General features: G+C 52.3%; 1 protein-coding gene across 2 annotated transcripts in view; it reads right to left on the reverse strand.

The window, feature by feature from the left end:
* Nucleotides 1-15,023, reverse strand: part of PPP2R2C (protein phosphatase 2 regulatory subunit Bgamma) — a 167,791-nt gene that overhangs the window by 17,790 nt on the left and 134,978 nt on the right. For both annotated transcript variants that reach the window (XM_086407517.1, XM_086407516.1), the window contains exons 6-7: nucleotides 13,245-13,409; nucleotides 3,021-3,190 (exon numbers count right to left, since the gene is read on the reverse strand). In XM_086407517.1, coding sequence (XP_086263643.1) covers nucleotides 3,021-3,190; nucleotides 13,245-13,409 — 335 coding nt within the window. The remainder of the gene's footprint in view (nucleotides 1-3,020; nucleotides 3,191-13,244; nucleotides 13,410-15,023) is intronic.

Here is a 15,023-nt window from a genome sequence, read left to right on the forward strand (position 1 = left end):
TTTCCGGCCACATGTGATTGTTCAGAGCCTCCCAACTGTGAGAGGCAGATGTTCTAAACTGTCTAAACACAGATTCTTTTGAGTAGTTAAAAGATTGATTAGAAATTGTATTGGTGAAGGGTTTTTCACTTATTGGGCCAATGTTTGCTGCTAAGTCTCCATACCCCTTACCTACTGTGTCCTTGGCAGTGTATTGATTGATATAATGGGTGTATAGAAATGTAAGTAGTAGCCTCAATGTTTGTAACCTTGGACCCTTGAGTTAATTCTTTTCTTGATTGAGCCCACCACACCTGTGCCCTTTAGGAATGCAACTTTATCTAATGCTTTTGGAGGGTGGCTCCTGACTTTGGAATAATCACCTTTAGAGAAAAATAAGTTTCTTACAATGTTAACAGGCCTCCTGGCCAGAAGATGATGTAATTCACCTGAACTTTTGCATATAAGTTTGAAAGCCTGGCCTCGATTAGAACCAGGAACTGCTGTCCTTGTATGACTCTACCCCTTTCCCCATTATCCTCTATGCATAACTTAAGGTATAAAAACTACTTTGGAAAATAAAGTGCGGGCCTTGTTCACCGAAACTTGGTCTCCCCATGTCGCTCTCTCTCTCACTCTGGCTGAGTCTCCATCTGGAGCGTGGAACCCACCATGCTTACTAATTATGCCTGAGCTTCTAAGATCCGACCGGAGAGGCCTCAGTGTCTCCTTTCCTTCGGGAGAATGGAAGGACGCCTGTGGCCTACGTAAGTGGTGCAAACTTCTTGCCTTGAAGTTTTATTGGTCTCCTGCGTAAACCAAGGTACTCAGCCTCTTTTCTCCACTGAATTTCCTCACTGAGCTATTCTCATTCTATTACTCTTTATATCTTTGATAAATATTTAAATAAATAGGTCGCCTATGCCCTCTCTCCTTCAAATACCCTGGATCAGCTGGGGCTGGACCCCAGCAGGGCCAGAGGCCAAGCAACCAGCTTTGGGCCTTGTCCTCTAGAGCAGTGATTCTCCTGCTTTATTGGGTCCTCACGTGCTTTGTGGAGAAAGCAATGGCACCCCACTCCAGTACTCTTGCCTGGAAAATCCTATGGATGGAGGAGCCTGGTAGGCTGCAGTCCACGGAGTCATGAAGAGTCGGACATGACTGAGCAACTTCACTTTCACTTTTCACTTTCATGCATTGGAGAAGGAAATGGCAACCCACTCCAGTGTTCTTGCCTGGAGAATCCCAGGGACGGGGGAGCCTGGTGGGCTGCCGTCTCTGGGGTCGCACAGAGTCGGACACGACTGAAGCGACTTAGCAGCAGCAGCATGTGCTTTGAGAATCTGAAGGCTCTGGACCCTCCCCCCCACAAAATGCTCATATTCAACATCTAGTTTCAGGGTCTGTGGGCCGTTGCTAACTCTAGGGACATGAAAGGCTGGTGGGGGGCCTACTAAGGGGGTTGGAACACTCATGTCCCTGGACAGCCTCTAGGAAGGCATCAGAACAGTCCTCCCCACAGGCCTGAGCAGGGTTATGTCATTCCTGCCCCAGTCTCTGACCCCTGCCACTCCTGAGGGTCAGAGGAGGAGCTGATCCAGTCACTCCACAGCCCTGAGCAGGGGTTATGTCATTCCTGTCCCAGTCTCTGACCCCTGCCACTCCTGAGGGTCGAGAAGGAGCTGATCCAGTCACTCCACAGGCCTGAGCAGGGGCCATGTCATTCCTGCCCCAGTCTCTGACCCCTGCCACTCCTGAGGGTCGAAGAGGAGCTGATCTATTCCTGGGTTGTGCCATGGGAGCAGGAGGCCTGCCTGGGTCAGAACTGGAGGGAGTGGCAGGACTTCTGGTAAACACACGTGGCTAACAAAGGAGTCCTTTCATGAATCCATTGTCCTGCAGAAGTTGGGGTGGGGGTTGGGGTGGGGGTGTGTGCCAGAACCTTCTGAGACATCGTTGTGGGCATGGGGCTGCCAGGAGCATACATGTCCAAGGTCAGACTCTGAACCCCAATCCTCTCCTCTCAGCTCTGTGCCCCTCTCCTGGGACATGCTGTACGCCAGGCCTTGGCAGGACGGAGGACAGGGAAGGGGGCTGTAGGGCTCCCATCTGGGCTCCAAGTCTGTCACTGCCCAGCTGTGAGGCAGCTCCCCATATCATCACCTCCCAGTAACCCCAGGTTCCTTCCTGCCAAACGGGGCCCATGGTGCCCTCTTCACAGGAGCAGTAAGGAATAGAGGTCACAAGTGTATGTGGCACCCTGTGTACACCTGATGCTCGGTGACACTATAAGAATTTGGCTGGGTCTTCTGATGAGGTCTTTTCCCACTCTTATCTGCATGACTGATTCCTACAAGGTTCAGAACAAATGTCACCTCCTCCAAGAAGCCTTCCAGATTGTCCCAGCTAGAAACATAACTGGAGCAGCTATAAAGCAGCTTTAAAACAGTCCTATATTTTTACCAAATTGTAACATCACATGAATTTTGTCTTTCATTCCCTCATATATATGGATGAATCATAGCAGAAAAATAATAAACACCTTCCCAGGCAGGTGTCCCAGGCTTCATCCTATAGGCCTGGCTGAAAAGCCTGCCCTGAAGATTTAGAAATGTACCAAGCTCCCATTTCACCACTGCATCACCAGCTAAGGATGCTCCCTGGGAAAGGGCAGTGCTTAACCTGCCTTAATGGTGGAACTGCAGACATTGGCTCCAGGGGAGGGAAGCCGTCATCTGCACCCTCAAATTGAGCCCAGTGTGAGGCTCATCTTTGTCCCCTGGGGCCTGAACTGAAGGCCTAATCACAGCCCTGGCTCCGAGCAGAAGCCAGCAAGCAGAGGACCCGCAGTACCCCGTGAGGTGAGGCTGAGCTACATGAGATGAGCTGCCTGATCTCTTGAGCCTCAGTGTCTTCACCTGCAAAATGGGCTGATGAAAGCCACTGAGCTGGGAAAGCCCCTCCATGCAAAAGCACAGGGAAGGGCTGGGGGTCTCCCACCCACAGAAGGGCTCCCAGGTTTTCCAGGTCGCAGCGCCCACCTGGTAGGTCTCTATGGGCCGCGCCTCCATGTTCAGGTCCCAGACCTTGACCGTGAGGTAATCGCGGGTGAGCATGTACCGGCCGCTGTGACTGAACTTCACGTCTGACACGGAGGAAATGATTTCCGAGAAGAAGGAGCGGTTACTGGGGTCCTCGGGCTCTTCAAATACTGCGGAGACAGAAACAACCAGGTCACTGGGCTGCTCCCGCCTGTGAGGTTAGAACAGACGGCTCCGTTTCTGCCCTGCGCTCATGCAGTCGCTTATTCATTCATCAAACCTATAACTAATACTGGCAAGCACACGCCCGAATGAATCCTCCAAGTGGGGAAGAACTAGCTCTTGGAACAATATTTATGGAGCATTTACTCTGAGCCAGATTCTGCGCTGAACTTTCCCGAACATGACCTTATCAATCCCCCAACACTTTGGCCACCTGATGCGAAGAACTGACTCATTGGAAAAGGTCCTGATGCTGGGAAAGATTGAAGGCAGGAGGAGAAGGGGACGACAGAGGATGAGATGGTTGGATGGCATCACCGACTGGAGGGACATGAGTTTGAGTAAACTACAGGAGTTGGTGATGGACAGGGAAGCCTGGCGTGCTGCAGTCCGTGGGGTAGCAAAGAGTCACACACGACTGAACGACTGAACTGAACTGAATCCCCCAGTAGAAATGTCAGGTCGGTACAGTAATATTCCCTTCTTATAGCCAAAGAAACTGAGGCATGGATGGTTAAAAGCCATGCCGGCGGTCTCAGAGCTGGAAGTGGTGGAGTAGCGGTGCTCACCGTGCTGCTCTCTGCTGCCTCCTGCTGGCGATTCTGAACTCCAGGACCGTGAGGCGTCCGAGCATCCTGGAAGGTGCTGGACCACGCTCTGGACCAGGCGGGGCACCCTGTGCGGTTCTAACTGGCTCAGGGGCCTCTGTTCCTGGTGTGCTGGGCACACATGGCCAAATCCCACTCTGAGGTGTGTTGTTTGGCTGCCACAGGGGTTGCAGCAAAACCAGATCTCGCCTCCACAAGTACAACCTGTGAGGCCCCTTGGCCTCCCACCTCCCATTACTGCAGGCCCGCTGCTCCACACAGGACACTGCTTTCCTGGCCCCTGAAGATGAGCGCTTCCTGCCCCTACCAGACATCCCAGAGCAGGGTCCCCAAGCAGTGTCCCCTCCCTGCCGCCTCTGTAACCTGGCCTTCCTGACACACAGAGGTCCCTGTGCAGCGGGACGAGCTCTTCCAGGCTCAGGTCTGTTGCTGGCTGTCCCACCAGTTTGCCGACCAACACCCTCACTGGCCAATCAGACCCTATAGTGGCCCTGGTCCTGCAGCAGGATAGACATTATGGTCCCTGATGACCAGTTAGGACCTGGGCCATGGATGGCCCTGGGCTCAGGTAAGAGGATGGGGTGGTGGGTGGGCAGCCATATCCAGCCAGTCTAGAAGGACTCAAACGTTTGATGACCTGTCCAGCTGCCCCCACGGGGCACCAACTGGGTGACTGTCCTGCCTGCTGGCCTGCTATGAGCCTCCAGGCTTCAAACAGGGAGCACAAAGCTGACCACATGTCCTCAGAGGCTCACCAGAGTGCCCCATCTACTGGTGCCTCTTCTATGGGGACTTCTCATACACCACTTGCCAGGTTCGTCCCAGCCCCTTATACCCCATCTGGGAACCCAGTTTCCCACTTGTCCAAGGTCCTGCCTTTCCCAGAAATACAGCCCCTGCCCAGATTCCCCTCTGCAGGGTGGCAGGGAACATTTCAAGGCCAATCTGATGGTCTCACGTGCTCATGTCTGCAGGCATGCATTCGTTCTCTCAGTTAGCCAGTCCATGCTGAGCACCCACCATAGCCAGGCACTGTTTAAGGGCCCGGGATGCTGCATTGAACAAGGCCCCCACTCTACTGGGGCCCCCATTCTCCTCCCAAAAACAGACAGTGAAGCTCAGTGACATGCAGTACTGTGGGGGCAATGGTGGGTGCTGGGAAGAAAGACAAAGCAAGTGAGGAGACAGGGAGAACGAGGGGCTGGTGATTTGGACGGATGGGGCCTCTATGGGAGAGAACATCTGAGCAGAGATGTGAATGAAGTGAGATACCAGGGAGGAGAACTCCAGGCAGAAGTCATATCACGTGCAAAGGCCCTGGGGCGGCGATGAACTGAAGGCCATGGGGACTGAGAAAGGCGTGAGCCTGGAACTGTAAACCAGGGGAAGGGCATCACCCCACGGGCAATGGGAAGACACAGCAGGGCTTGGAGAGAGGGCGGGCAAGGCGAGCTGTGGGTTTCTCCAGGATTTTGCTCCCTGTGGTGGTGAGGAGAACTCCTGGTGGGTCACCTTTAGCCTCTAAAACCTCTGAATTTTGACTGGTCATCTCACATAATTGTGTTTTGTACCTGGTAATAGTAATTAAACTGACACCTTTATTTCTGCAGACATCAACATTCATGTTTCTTTGTTAAGCCCCAAATTAAATCAACAACATTTCCCTCTTCTCTCAGATGCCTGGAGTAAAGAAAAAAAAAAAAAATTCAATACTGATTCCCTACTTAAAATAAAGCATTGAGAATCTGTATAGTCTTTAAATGAACAGGGATATGGACCTAATATTTGGGGGAAAGAGGGCAGACGGATTGAAAGAAGTGTACCCCACACTCTCAGCAGGGACCTGGGTGGGGCCCTGTACTTCCCCGGGTATGTGGCAGGAATTCTCTCCCGATGGAATCAGCATCTCTGCTGCTAGGGGTCAGACAGAAGGTAAGATATAAAAGCACAGTGAGTAGTACTGAAACATAGTCATTGGGCTTCCTAGGTGGTGCTAGTGGTAAAGAACCCATCTGCCAGTGCAGGAGACATAAAGAGACCCGGGTTTGATCCCTGGGTCAAGAAGATCCCCTGGAGGAGGAAATGGCAACCCACTCCAGTATTTCTGCCTGGAGAATCCCTTGGACAGAGGAGCCTGGCAGGCTATGTGCACAGGGTTTCAAAGAGTCAACATGACTGAGGTGACTTAGCATGTACGCTACCATATGTAAAATAGATAGCCGGCGGAAGTTTGCTGTGTGATGCCAGGAACCCAAAGCCAGTGCTCTGTGACAACCTAGAGGGGTGGGATGGGGAGGGAGGTGAGAGGGAGGTTTAAGAGGAGGACGCGTATGTATGCCTGTGGTTCGTTCACGTTGATGTATGACAGGAGCCATTACAATATTGTAAAGTAATTATCATTATCCTCCAATTAAAAATAAAATAAAATAAATTTTTAAAATATAAAAAGCATAAACTGGGGTCTGTCTCTTGCACCCCGACTTTGTACCCCTTGCCTGCCTCAGTGGTTCCCTCTGGCCTCCACCCAAACCACTAGGTCTGGTCCAACTCACTGCACTCTGCACCTTACAGAGCTCCCAGCATGCCTTGTGGGAGTTCAGTAGACCTATGGGGGCCAGAATCACAGAGGAGCATCTGTATGGGATGTCACAGAGCCATAGCTGTGTCTTCTGCCAGCTTTAAGGAGCAGGAAGCCACAAAGGTCAAAGGCTGAGAGGATGATGGAATCCATAGTTGAAAACAGAAGCACCCAACAGCCCACGGCAACTTCAGTTCTGGCTGTCCGTGGGCATTTCTGATGGTTTGTTTTAAGCACAAAAGCACCAGAATTGAAAAAGATTAGTGGGAAGGGACATTAACAAGCCTGAAAAAAGTTATACGGAGAAGTTCTCAGCTTTCTTTTCAAACGTTTCTATGACATTGTTTTGTTGCTGTTATTTTAATGTGTTTTTAAAATTCATTCTTCTTGGAGTACAGTTGCTTTACAATGCTGTGTGAGTTTCTACTGTGCAGCAATGTGAATCAGCTATACGTATACACATAGCCCCTCTGTTTTGGATTTCCTTCCCATTTATGTCACCACAGGGCACCGAGTAGGGTTGAAATTTTCAATACAACTTTTTAAAAAAATTTTTGTCGAAAGACTGCAGAATCTTCTGTATCAATCCCCACCCCTGCCCCCACAGCCTGAACATCTCCAGGGCATTAATAAGAGAAAAGGGGATCTCCCTTCTGATTGACAGAATCACTAAGGACATTTTACAGTAATTATTGCCAACAAGAGTTTAAAGAAGGGCATCCCAGAAAAGTTGAGAGGCTCTGGAACAGCAGCCCATCTTTTTTTAAAAACTAGTGTTGCATAATGAAGGCTCCTGTGGCCCTAGCTGGCTCCCTGACAACCACGCCCTCCCCTCTGGGTGTTGCTGCTGTCACACACTGGAGAGGCTGAGGAGCCCCCTCCCTGTCACGCTTGCCTGAGTGAAGAAAGGGACCCCGGGGAGGTTCTGAAGCACCTGGGATGCAAGAAAAGGGAAGTGAAACCTGAGGTGGGGCCCGCCTCATGCACAACTCCGATGTGTCCTTCTTCTGCTTAAAGCCCTCTGTGGCTCCCAGTGCCCACAGGTCCAGGGTTCAAGCTCCCACATGTAGCCGACAAAGCTCCTTCCTAACTGGGCCCTGCTGCTCCAGCCTCATAAACCCAAATTCCCCTCCTGCAGCCACATGCCGACCCCCTTTCCCACCAGGGTCCCAGGGCCTCGAATAGGGTGAGGCAAGCAGACCCCAAGGGCAGGCGCCACGTTGAACAGCTCACTCTTGGGGTCGCCTTAAATGAATGTCTCCTTCCATGGCATGACTTAGGCATCTCACTCGCCTTATCCTAGCCCTTGCCCTGCCATATACCAGGCAGCAGAGCGCAGCCAAGCTCTGTGTGACTTCAGGCAAGCCCCTTAACCTCTCTGAGCCCAAGTTTCCTCACCTGAGGGGCAAGCATGGTGAGACCTCCAGAGGTAACACCTGGAAGCACCTGGCCCAGTGAGGCACTTGAGTGGCTGCTCAATAAAAGAGTTGTTTTTCCCATTGTTTTTGCTCCTTTTTTCTTTCCTGTTTTTCCTACCAACTCCTATACATCCTTCAGAACCCCAACTCAAATATCCTGTTCTCTGTGCAGCTTGTCCAGCTGTTTGCCAAAGAAATCAAATGCTCCCCCTTGTTGCCTGCATGGCCCAGGGGTGCCCTCTTGTATGGCATCAGTGAGGATAACCTGGTTACCCCGTGGGGCTGTGAGCTCTTGTCAGCCTGTGGATGGTCTTCTCTGGGCATGGATGGGGAGGTGGGGGGTTAACTGAGCAGGCAGAACTGACCAAGTGGGACTGGGAGGAAGGGAGGTTCAGGGCTGATGGAAGAATGGCCCTGGCTTGAGCCCCACGCTTAGGGACAATGGTGCAGGGCAGTGAGACCCTGGAAAGAAACACGGACGGACAGAGGTGGGGCTGCGGGGCTGAGGAGGTGGAGAGCTGAGGAGGAGACCAGCCTGAAGGAACAGATGGGTCCTGCCTGGTCCATGCTCCTGGCTGCCCTAGCAACGGGCCCCTCCTCTGCTCTGACATTATGAGAACATCCACTTGAAAGATGAACACGTGTGTCCAGGTGAGTCCCACCTTGGGCTCCAGGATTAGCAAGGGGGTGGCCATGGATCCTGTTAAAACACAGCCAGGCCAAAGCGCCCCGTGGTTCCTGTGCTTTCAGAGTAAACCCAGAGCACCCCACCAAGGTCTGTAAAGCCCTCTTCACGTGGGTCCTCCTCTCTCCATGCACTTCTGACCTCACCCCCCACCTTCCCTGACTCCGCTCCTGCCGCATGGGCCTCAGGAGCCAGCTGCAGGGCCTTTGCACTGGCTGTGCCCTCGGTTGGGGGCTCTGCCCTGACTCACCCCTAGACATCAGGAGCCTCCCCAGCAGAGAGAGGGCTGGGTGTGGTCTTCCCACCCCAGATCCATTAGCAGGGGTGAGCTCTGAGAATCTACCCCATCTCGCCCCTATAAATGAACCTGGTTCACCCCTAACTCCCATGAGCATTCTTTGTTCTCAAGGTTTCTGTAAAGAGTAAGTGAGAAAGAGCACAGGCTGATAGGCATGAGACTTCTGGAGCCTTTAATAGTCTCTGCTTAGCTGTGTGACCTTAGGGGGATGTCTTAACCTCTCTGGGCCTCTGTGTGATAAACAATAACAGCCCCCAAAGATGGCCACATCCTCATCCCTGGGACCTGTGCGTGTGTTACCTAACATGACAGAAGGCTTTGCATATGCAAGTTTAGGATCTCCAGCTGCAGAGATTATCCTGGACTCTCTCGGGTGGGCTGGCCCACTGGTAATCATGAGGAAAGGAGGACAGTCAAAGGCAGAAGAAGAGACGACAGCATGGAAGTGGGGGTTGGAGTGATGCACTTTGAAGACAGAAGAGGCCACAAGCCAAGGATCACAGGTGACCTCTAGAAGCTGGAAAAGATAGAGACCGATTCTCCCCTGAAGCCTCCGGAAGGAATGCAGGCCTGACAACACTGAATTTTGGACCTCTGCCCTCTAGAACTGTCAAAGAATATATTCATGTTGTTTTAAGCCACTGAGTTCATGGCAATTCGTTACAGCAGCCACGGGAAAACAATACACTCGGTTTCCTCATCTATAAAATGAATAATCGAGGACTTGCATCATGGCACAGCTCTCAGGACTTAATGAGATGTAAACTTTGAGCAGCACCTGGTGTGTAGCAAGCCCTGGACCAACGTCACCTGTGGTTTCTGCTTCGCCCAGCACGGGGCTGGCACGGAGTAGGGGGCCCACCAGGGGGAGCGACTGTCATTACCACCTATTCTAGGGAATCTTCATGTCTCTTGGCACGGCCCTTGCTTTTGGCAGACTCTGTGCTGTGAAAAGCAGAAGTGTCTGTCTATTTTGAGGATTCAAGCACAGTCGTTTCCATGGTTACGCTGTCATTACGACTAGCAGACAAAAGACTCAGCTTTCTACTGCTTTGGAGAAGGACACGAATCTGTGGGTTGGGCAGCAGCCTGTGCCCCTTGGCTCTGCCCCTGATGATGGGGAGGGGCCTGGGGAAGCCACTGTTTCTCTGAGCCTCGGTTTCCTCATCTGCCCAATGATAGAAGTCAACACGTGATCCACTTGTGATCTGGGATGCCCTTCCTTCAGTGAACAGAAAATCACAGTCTTACCCATTGGGAAAATGGTGCCTGGACCATTCATCTCTGGGATGTCACTATCAGCCATCCCCTGAGTTCTGAGTAGTAACTAAATGGGTAGAAGTGAGATGAAAAGACCAGATCCTAGCCTCCAAGTCTCTTTAAAACAAGATCTGGCTCCAATAACAGCCATTTGTTCTGATTAAAAATAACAGCCTAATTGGCAATCGTCTGCTTGCTTAATTTCTCAGGAGAACTAAGAACAAACGCCATCTGGAGAATGCAGACAGTAGGGCAGGTATTTCCTCTACTCACGACTTGTGGCAAATGAGATGAAGAGAGGAAAACAGAAGATGCAAAGTATTTTGCAGAGCCTGGTGAACAATCCTGTCACTGGCATTAATGAGAAACTTTCTGTGCAGAATATTGAGTTTGAGAGTGAAAAGAAAATTCTAGAAAAATGCATTTTAATACAAAATTAATTCCTTTAGAAAACCCATATAAACCAATAATCAAAAAGGATCTACATGTGAGTTTTACTAAGACTTCAAGGAGCAGATATATTATACTAACTGTTCTAGGGGAAAAAAAGAGAGAAAGCGGCCAGCTCATTTTACAAGAGAACAATCCTCTTAATAAAACTGGACAAAGATTGCAGGCAAAGAAAATTAAAGGCCAACTTCATCTCTGATCATTTATGCCTAAAGCAGAATTTTTGCATCCATGCAAAAATGTCCTCAGCAGGGAAATTTCCTGCCCTCAGTGTCACCAGGCACTGAAAAAGCCCCTGGGGATCAGGAGGTGCCATGTCCCTCCCTTCATACCTTGGCCCTGTCAAAGCCTTCCAGAACCTGCTGAAGATGCAGAATCCTCCGTGGCCCTAATGAATGCTCACTGCAGCCCCTGGAGAGGGTGTAAGAAATTCAATGGAGCTGAGTCACTGAAATAAAGTTATAGCTCTTGCACTTGACTTTGCGGGCTGAGTCACATGCAAATCTACACCGCCAGGCGTGTGACAACGACGCGCCCAGAATGTCTGTGTGTGTGCCTAGGCTCAGGAAACGGATGAGGGATGGCTGTCCTGGTGGGCGGCTGCTTGTTTAGATCCCAGGGAACCAGCTGATACAGTTCCAGAAGCCAAGACGGTCTCTGACTCCCACGTCCAGCCCACAGAGACCATCGTTCAAGCAGCGTGGGGAGCACAAAACCATCCCCATTCTCCCTAAATTCCTGAACCCACATTTAGAAACAATTTCTGGGAGTATTTCTTTCCATGATTTTCTGTTTCCATTCTTTTGCTGAAGTAGTCATTATCCTGCTTTTCGCCCCCATAGAATCTTCCAACATAATCACTTCCCCATGTTATTATACCTCTCCTAAGTCAGTTTTTTAAATGTCTGAATAGTATTCTATTATACAGACGGCATCATCTGGCCACACAGGTGCCTTCCCATCTCAAAGCCTTTGCCCCTGCTGTGTCCTTCTAGAAGATTCTGCATGGTGCACCCCCTCAGCGCCTCATACTGTTCCACTGCATCTGCCTCTAGCAGTGCAGCTGACATGACCCTCCCTGCACTCTGCTTTTCTGGCGGCTGTTCATACCACTCACCACCTCTCAGCATCATATCGCCTAGTTAGGAGTTTACTGTCGGTCCATTGGTTCCTGCTGCACCCCAGGGACAGTGTCTAGAGCATGGCAGCTCACCGTGTGACACATGAGTGTCCTGGTGGCCCCGGCTCCACCCAGAGAGGGAGATCTGCCCTCCCCACCCTGAGTGCCAACAGCTCAGCCCTCAGAAGGCTTGGTGCCCAGGGAGGGGGCTTTCCCAGGACCACGCATGAGCTCTGCTGGAGGAGCCCTGGGGCTTGTGGATGGGGGTCAGTGGCTCCAGTACTAAGTACAGACCCAGATAGTGGACATCCCGCCCAGCTGTGAATGTAAGGAAGGCTGGGAGAGTGTGTGCAGTGTGGATGAACCCGGAGAAGGGTGACGGGGTGAGATGAGGGGACAGAACTTGGCCAAGGAGGGAGGAGGAGCTGGCGGCTACAGAGAGTCCTGAGTCTGAGTCCCTGGGAGCTGGGGCAGCACCGTCCTCTCTGGCTGCCCGGGGAAACCAGGCCCCCGGGGGAAGACAGCAACCCTGTCCCTCCCAACAGCCCTCTGCCTCCTTAACCAAGACACTGATAAAGCCCTCCAGTGGCCAACTGGTCACCACTCATTCATTGTTTGTTTGTTCATTCATTCAACATTTCCAGATCCTGCTGGAGGCACTGGGATGGATACAGAGATGAACTAGATTCCCTGCCCTCTCGACTGGGGCCACGTCTGCTTCCGCCCCGCCTGCTGCTCCTGCAAGGTCATCCAGGGAGGACATCGTGGGCTGACCCTCTGCCTTCGGTGCCTCTGGGGAGCACCGCGTTGGTGGACAGCCGCCAGATCAATCCAGCACCAAGCAGCCCAGACCTGGGGTGAGGCGCACCAGTCAGGGTATCTCAGGGCCCCAGGTTCAAGTCCCACCCTGCCAGTTTTTCAGTGTGAGTGACCTTGAGCCCATCTCTGGAGCCCGTTTCACCTTCTGTGCAGGGCTCCGGGACAGCTCATGTGACAAGGACATGAGCTAATGCCAGTAGACAGCGTGGCTGGGCGCCTGGCTCAGCGTCCAGTGTGAGCTATTCTGTGGTGGTTGGTTATCATATGAAGTTCCCTTGGACCTCGTCCATCCCTGAATCCTCTGACAGCTCTGTGGCAACCCCAAGGCTGCTCTCTGGGGGGTTCCAGTATGAGGTGACCCAGCCTACTGGGGGAGGTGGAACAGCACAGAAAGTTCTGCGTCGTGTGTAGTCGTGAGCAGAAAGCTTTGGGGGTTCTGGGAGGTACAGAAGAGGGACCTGGCCCAATATGGGGATCAAGGAAGGCTTCCTGGAGGAGGTGACAGTTGGGTGTGGTCCCTCTTTGGCTTCCAGTGCCCAGCTCACTCCCTGGTCCTCATCTCTGCTGGGACTCGGGGTGGGGGGCAGTGGGTGGCAGGACCTGGTGTCCCCTGCCAACAGCGCTAAAGAAGCACTGAGTCCACCCCACTCCCCCACCACCCCCGCCGCCAGCCCATTCAGAACACCTCCATGCCCCGCCCACCCACACCCAGGAGGCCCCGCCCACATCAATGGCTGATGGGGCGCTGGCGGGCATGCGCACTTACATTTGGAGTGCTTGTCACACAGGGCGGCCGCACGCATGTCACAGAGGCGCAGGGAGCCCTTGCTGCTGCTGTAGACGAAGAGGTTGCAGTGATGCGGGTGGAACTCGGACGCGGTGATCACCTCCGTGAGGTCCTCCATGTTAGCTGGTTTGATGTCCACGATGTCTGGGCAGCCGGGTCAAGGAAGGGGTGGCAAAGGGAGGGTGTCCTCGCAGCTCTGCCTTCCCCTGCTCGGAGACCCTCGGGTAACCGAGACACCTCCCCTGGGCACATCCGCTTACCCCGAGTCTGAGCTGTCTCCCCATTACCGAGACTCCTGGACAAATAGCTGACCCCAGAGAGTCCCCAGGCTGCAGACCTGCCTGTCCAACACCCCTTGTGGGTGCCCACCCACTGTCCCCATAAGGCGGGACCTCTGCCTCCTTCCTGACTGGTACTCTGTCGCCAGCTGGTGCCCATCAGCTGCCCAGCCCCGACACAGGGCAACCCGTGAGGCGTTTCCCCTCTGCCCCTCCTCTTCCAGTTGCCAATCCAGAAGGCCAGGAGCCTTTACTGAGTTCAGGACCATGGACACAATAGGTGGAGAACTGCAGTTCTCTCCCATCACTCTGTGCATTGTGTCTGATCTGAGTGGATGGGTTATGACTTGGCTCCCCTCCACAGCTCCCAGACCCAGGCCCTTGAGCCCACAACATCAAGACTCTGCTCTGGGGAGGAGGTTCTCTGCCCTTCTGGATTTTTAGCTCTGACCTGTGTCTTCCATTCCCACTCATGTCACCATGAAGGATGAGCATAAGGCACCAGATGTGCCAGTAGAGGACTCCAGACTCGAATACTGGGAATGCTGGATGCAGCTCTGTCATCTCTGCAGGGCTGGGTGGTGTGGCGAGGAAGTAATTGTGTCTGCTGCCGCGACAAGGGGAAACCGAGCCTGGGGGTGGAGCAGACAGCCCCAAAGACAGAGTGGATGGAAAGAGAGATCTGCAGTGTCTTTAGAATCCTAGATCAGGATCCACCTGAAGCCTTGACCCCTGGATGGTTAAATATGTGAGCCAATAAATACATTCTCTGTTTTGTTGTTCAGTTGCTCAGTCGTGTCCAACTCTTTGCGACCCCTGGACTGCAGCATGCCAGGCTTCCCTGTCGTTCAGCATCTCCTGGAGCTTGCTCAAACTCATGTCCATTGAGTCAGTGATGCCATCCAACCATCTCTTCCTCTGTCGTCCCCTTCTCCTCCTGCCTTCAGTCTTTCCCAGCATCCAGGGTCTTTTCCAGTCAGCTCTTCGCACCAGGTAGTCAAAATATTGGAGCTTAAGTTTCAGCATGAGTCTTTCCAATGAATATTTAGGACTGATTTCCTTTAGGATTGACTGGTTGGATTTCCTTGCAGGCCAAGGGACTCTCAAGAGTCGTCTCCAACACCACAGTTCAAAAGCATCAGTTCTTCTGCAGTCAGCCTTTTTATGGTCCAACTCTCACATTCATACATGACTACTGGAAAACCATAGCTTTGACTATACGGACCTTTGTCAGAAGTAATGTCTCTGCTTTTTAATATGCTGTCTAGGTTGGTCATAGCTTTGTTATTATAGGCATACACAATGGCCTGCCTCAGGGAGCCCTGTGTGGCCCCCTCCGCCTGACTCTTGGGCTAGGGTGCCTTTGTTTGGCTCACAGGGAGATAGCCTGGCCCTGCTTCCCTGTGAAGGGCTGTAAGGAAGTGAAACTAGCATTTTCTATTTAGGGCCAAGAATTTTGTTGCTTGGAAAGGAAGAATCC

This window comes from Bos grunniens, chromosome 6 (assembly GCF_055505025.1).
Source record: "Bos grunniens cultivar Pamir isolate PY7600 chromosome 6, Bosgru_T2T1.0, whole genome shotgun sequence".
Lineage (NCBI taxonomy): Eukaryota > Metazoa > Chordata > Mammalia > Artiodactyla > Bovidae > Bos > Bos grunniens.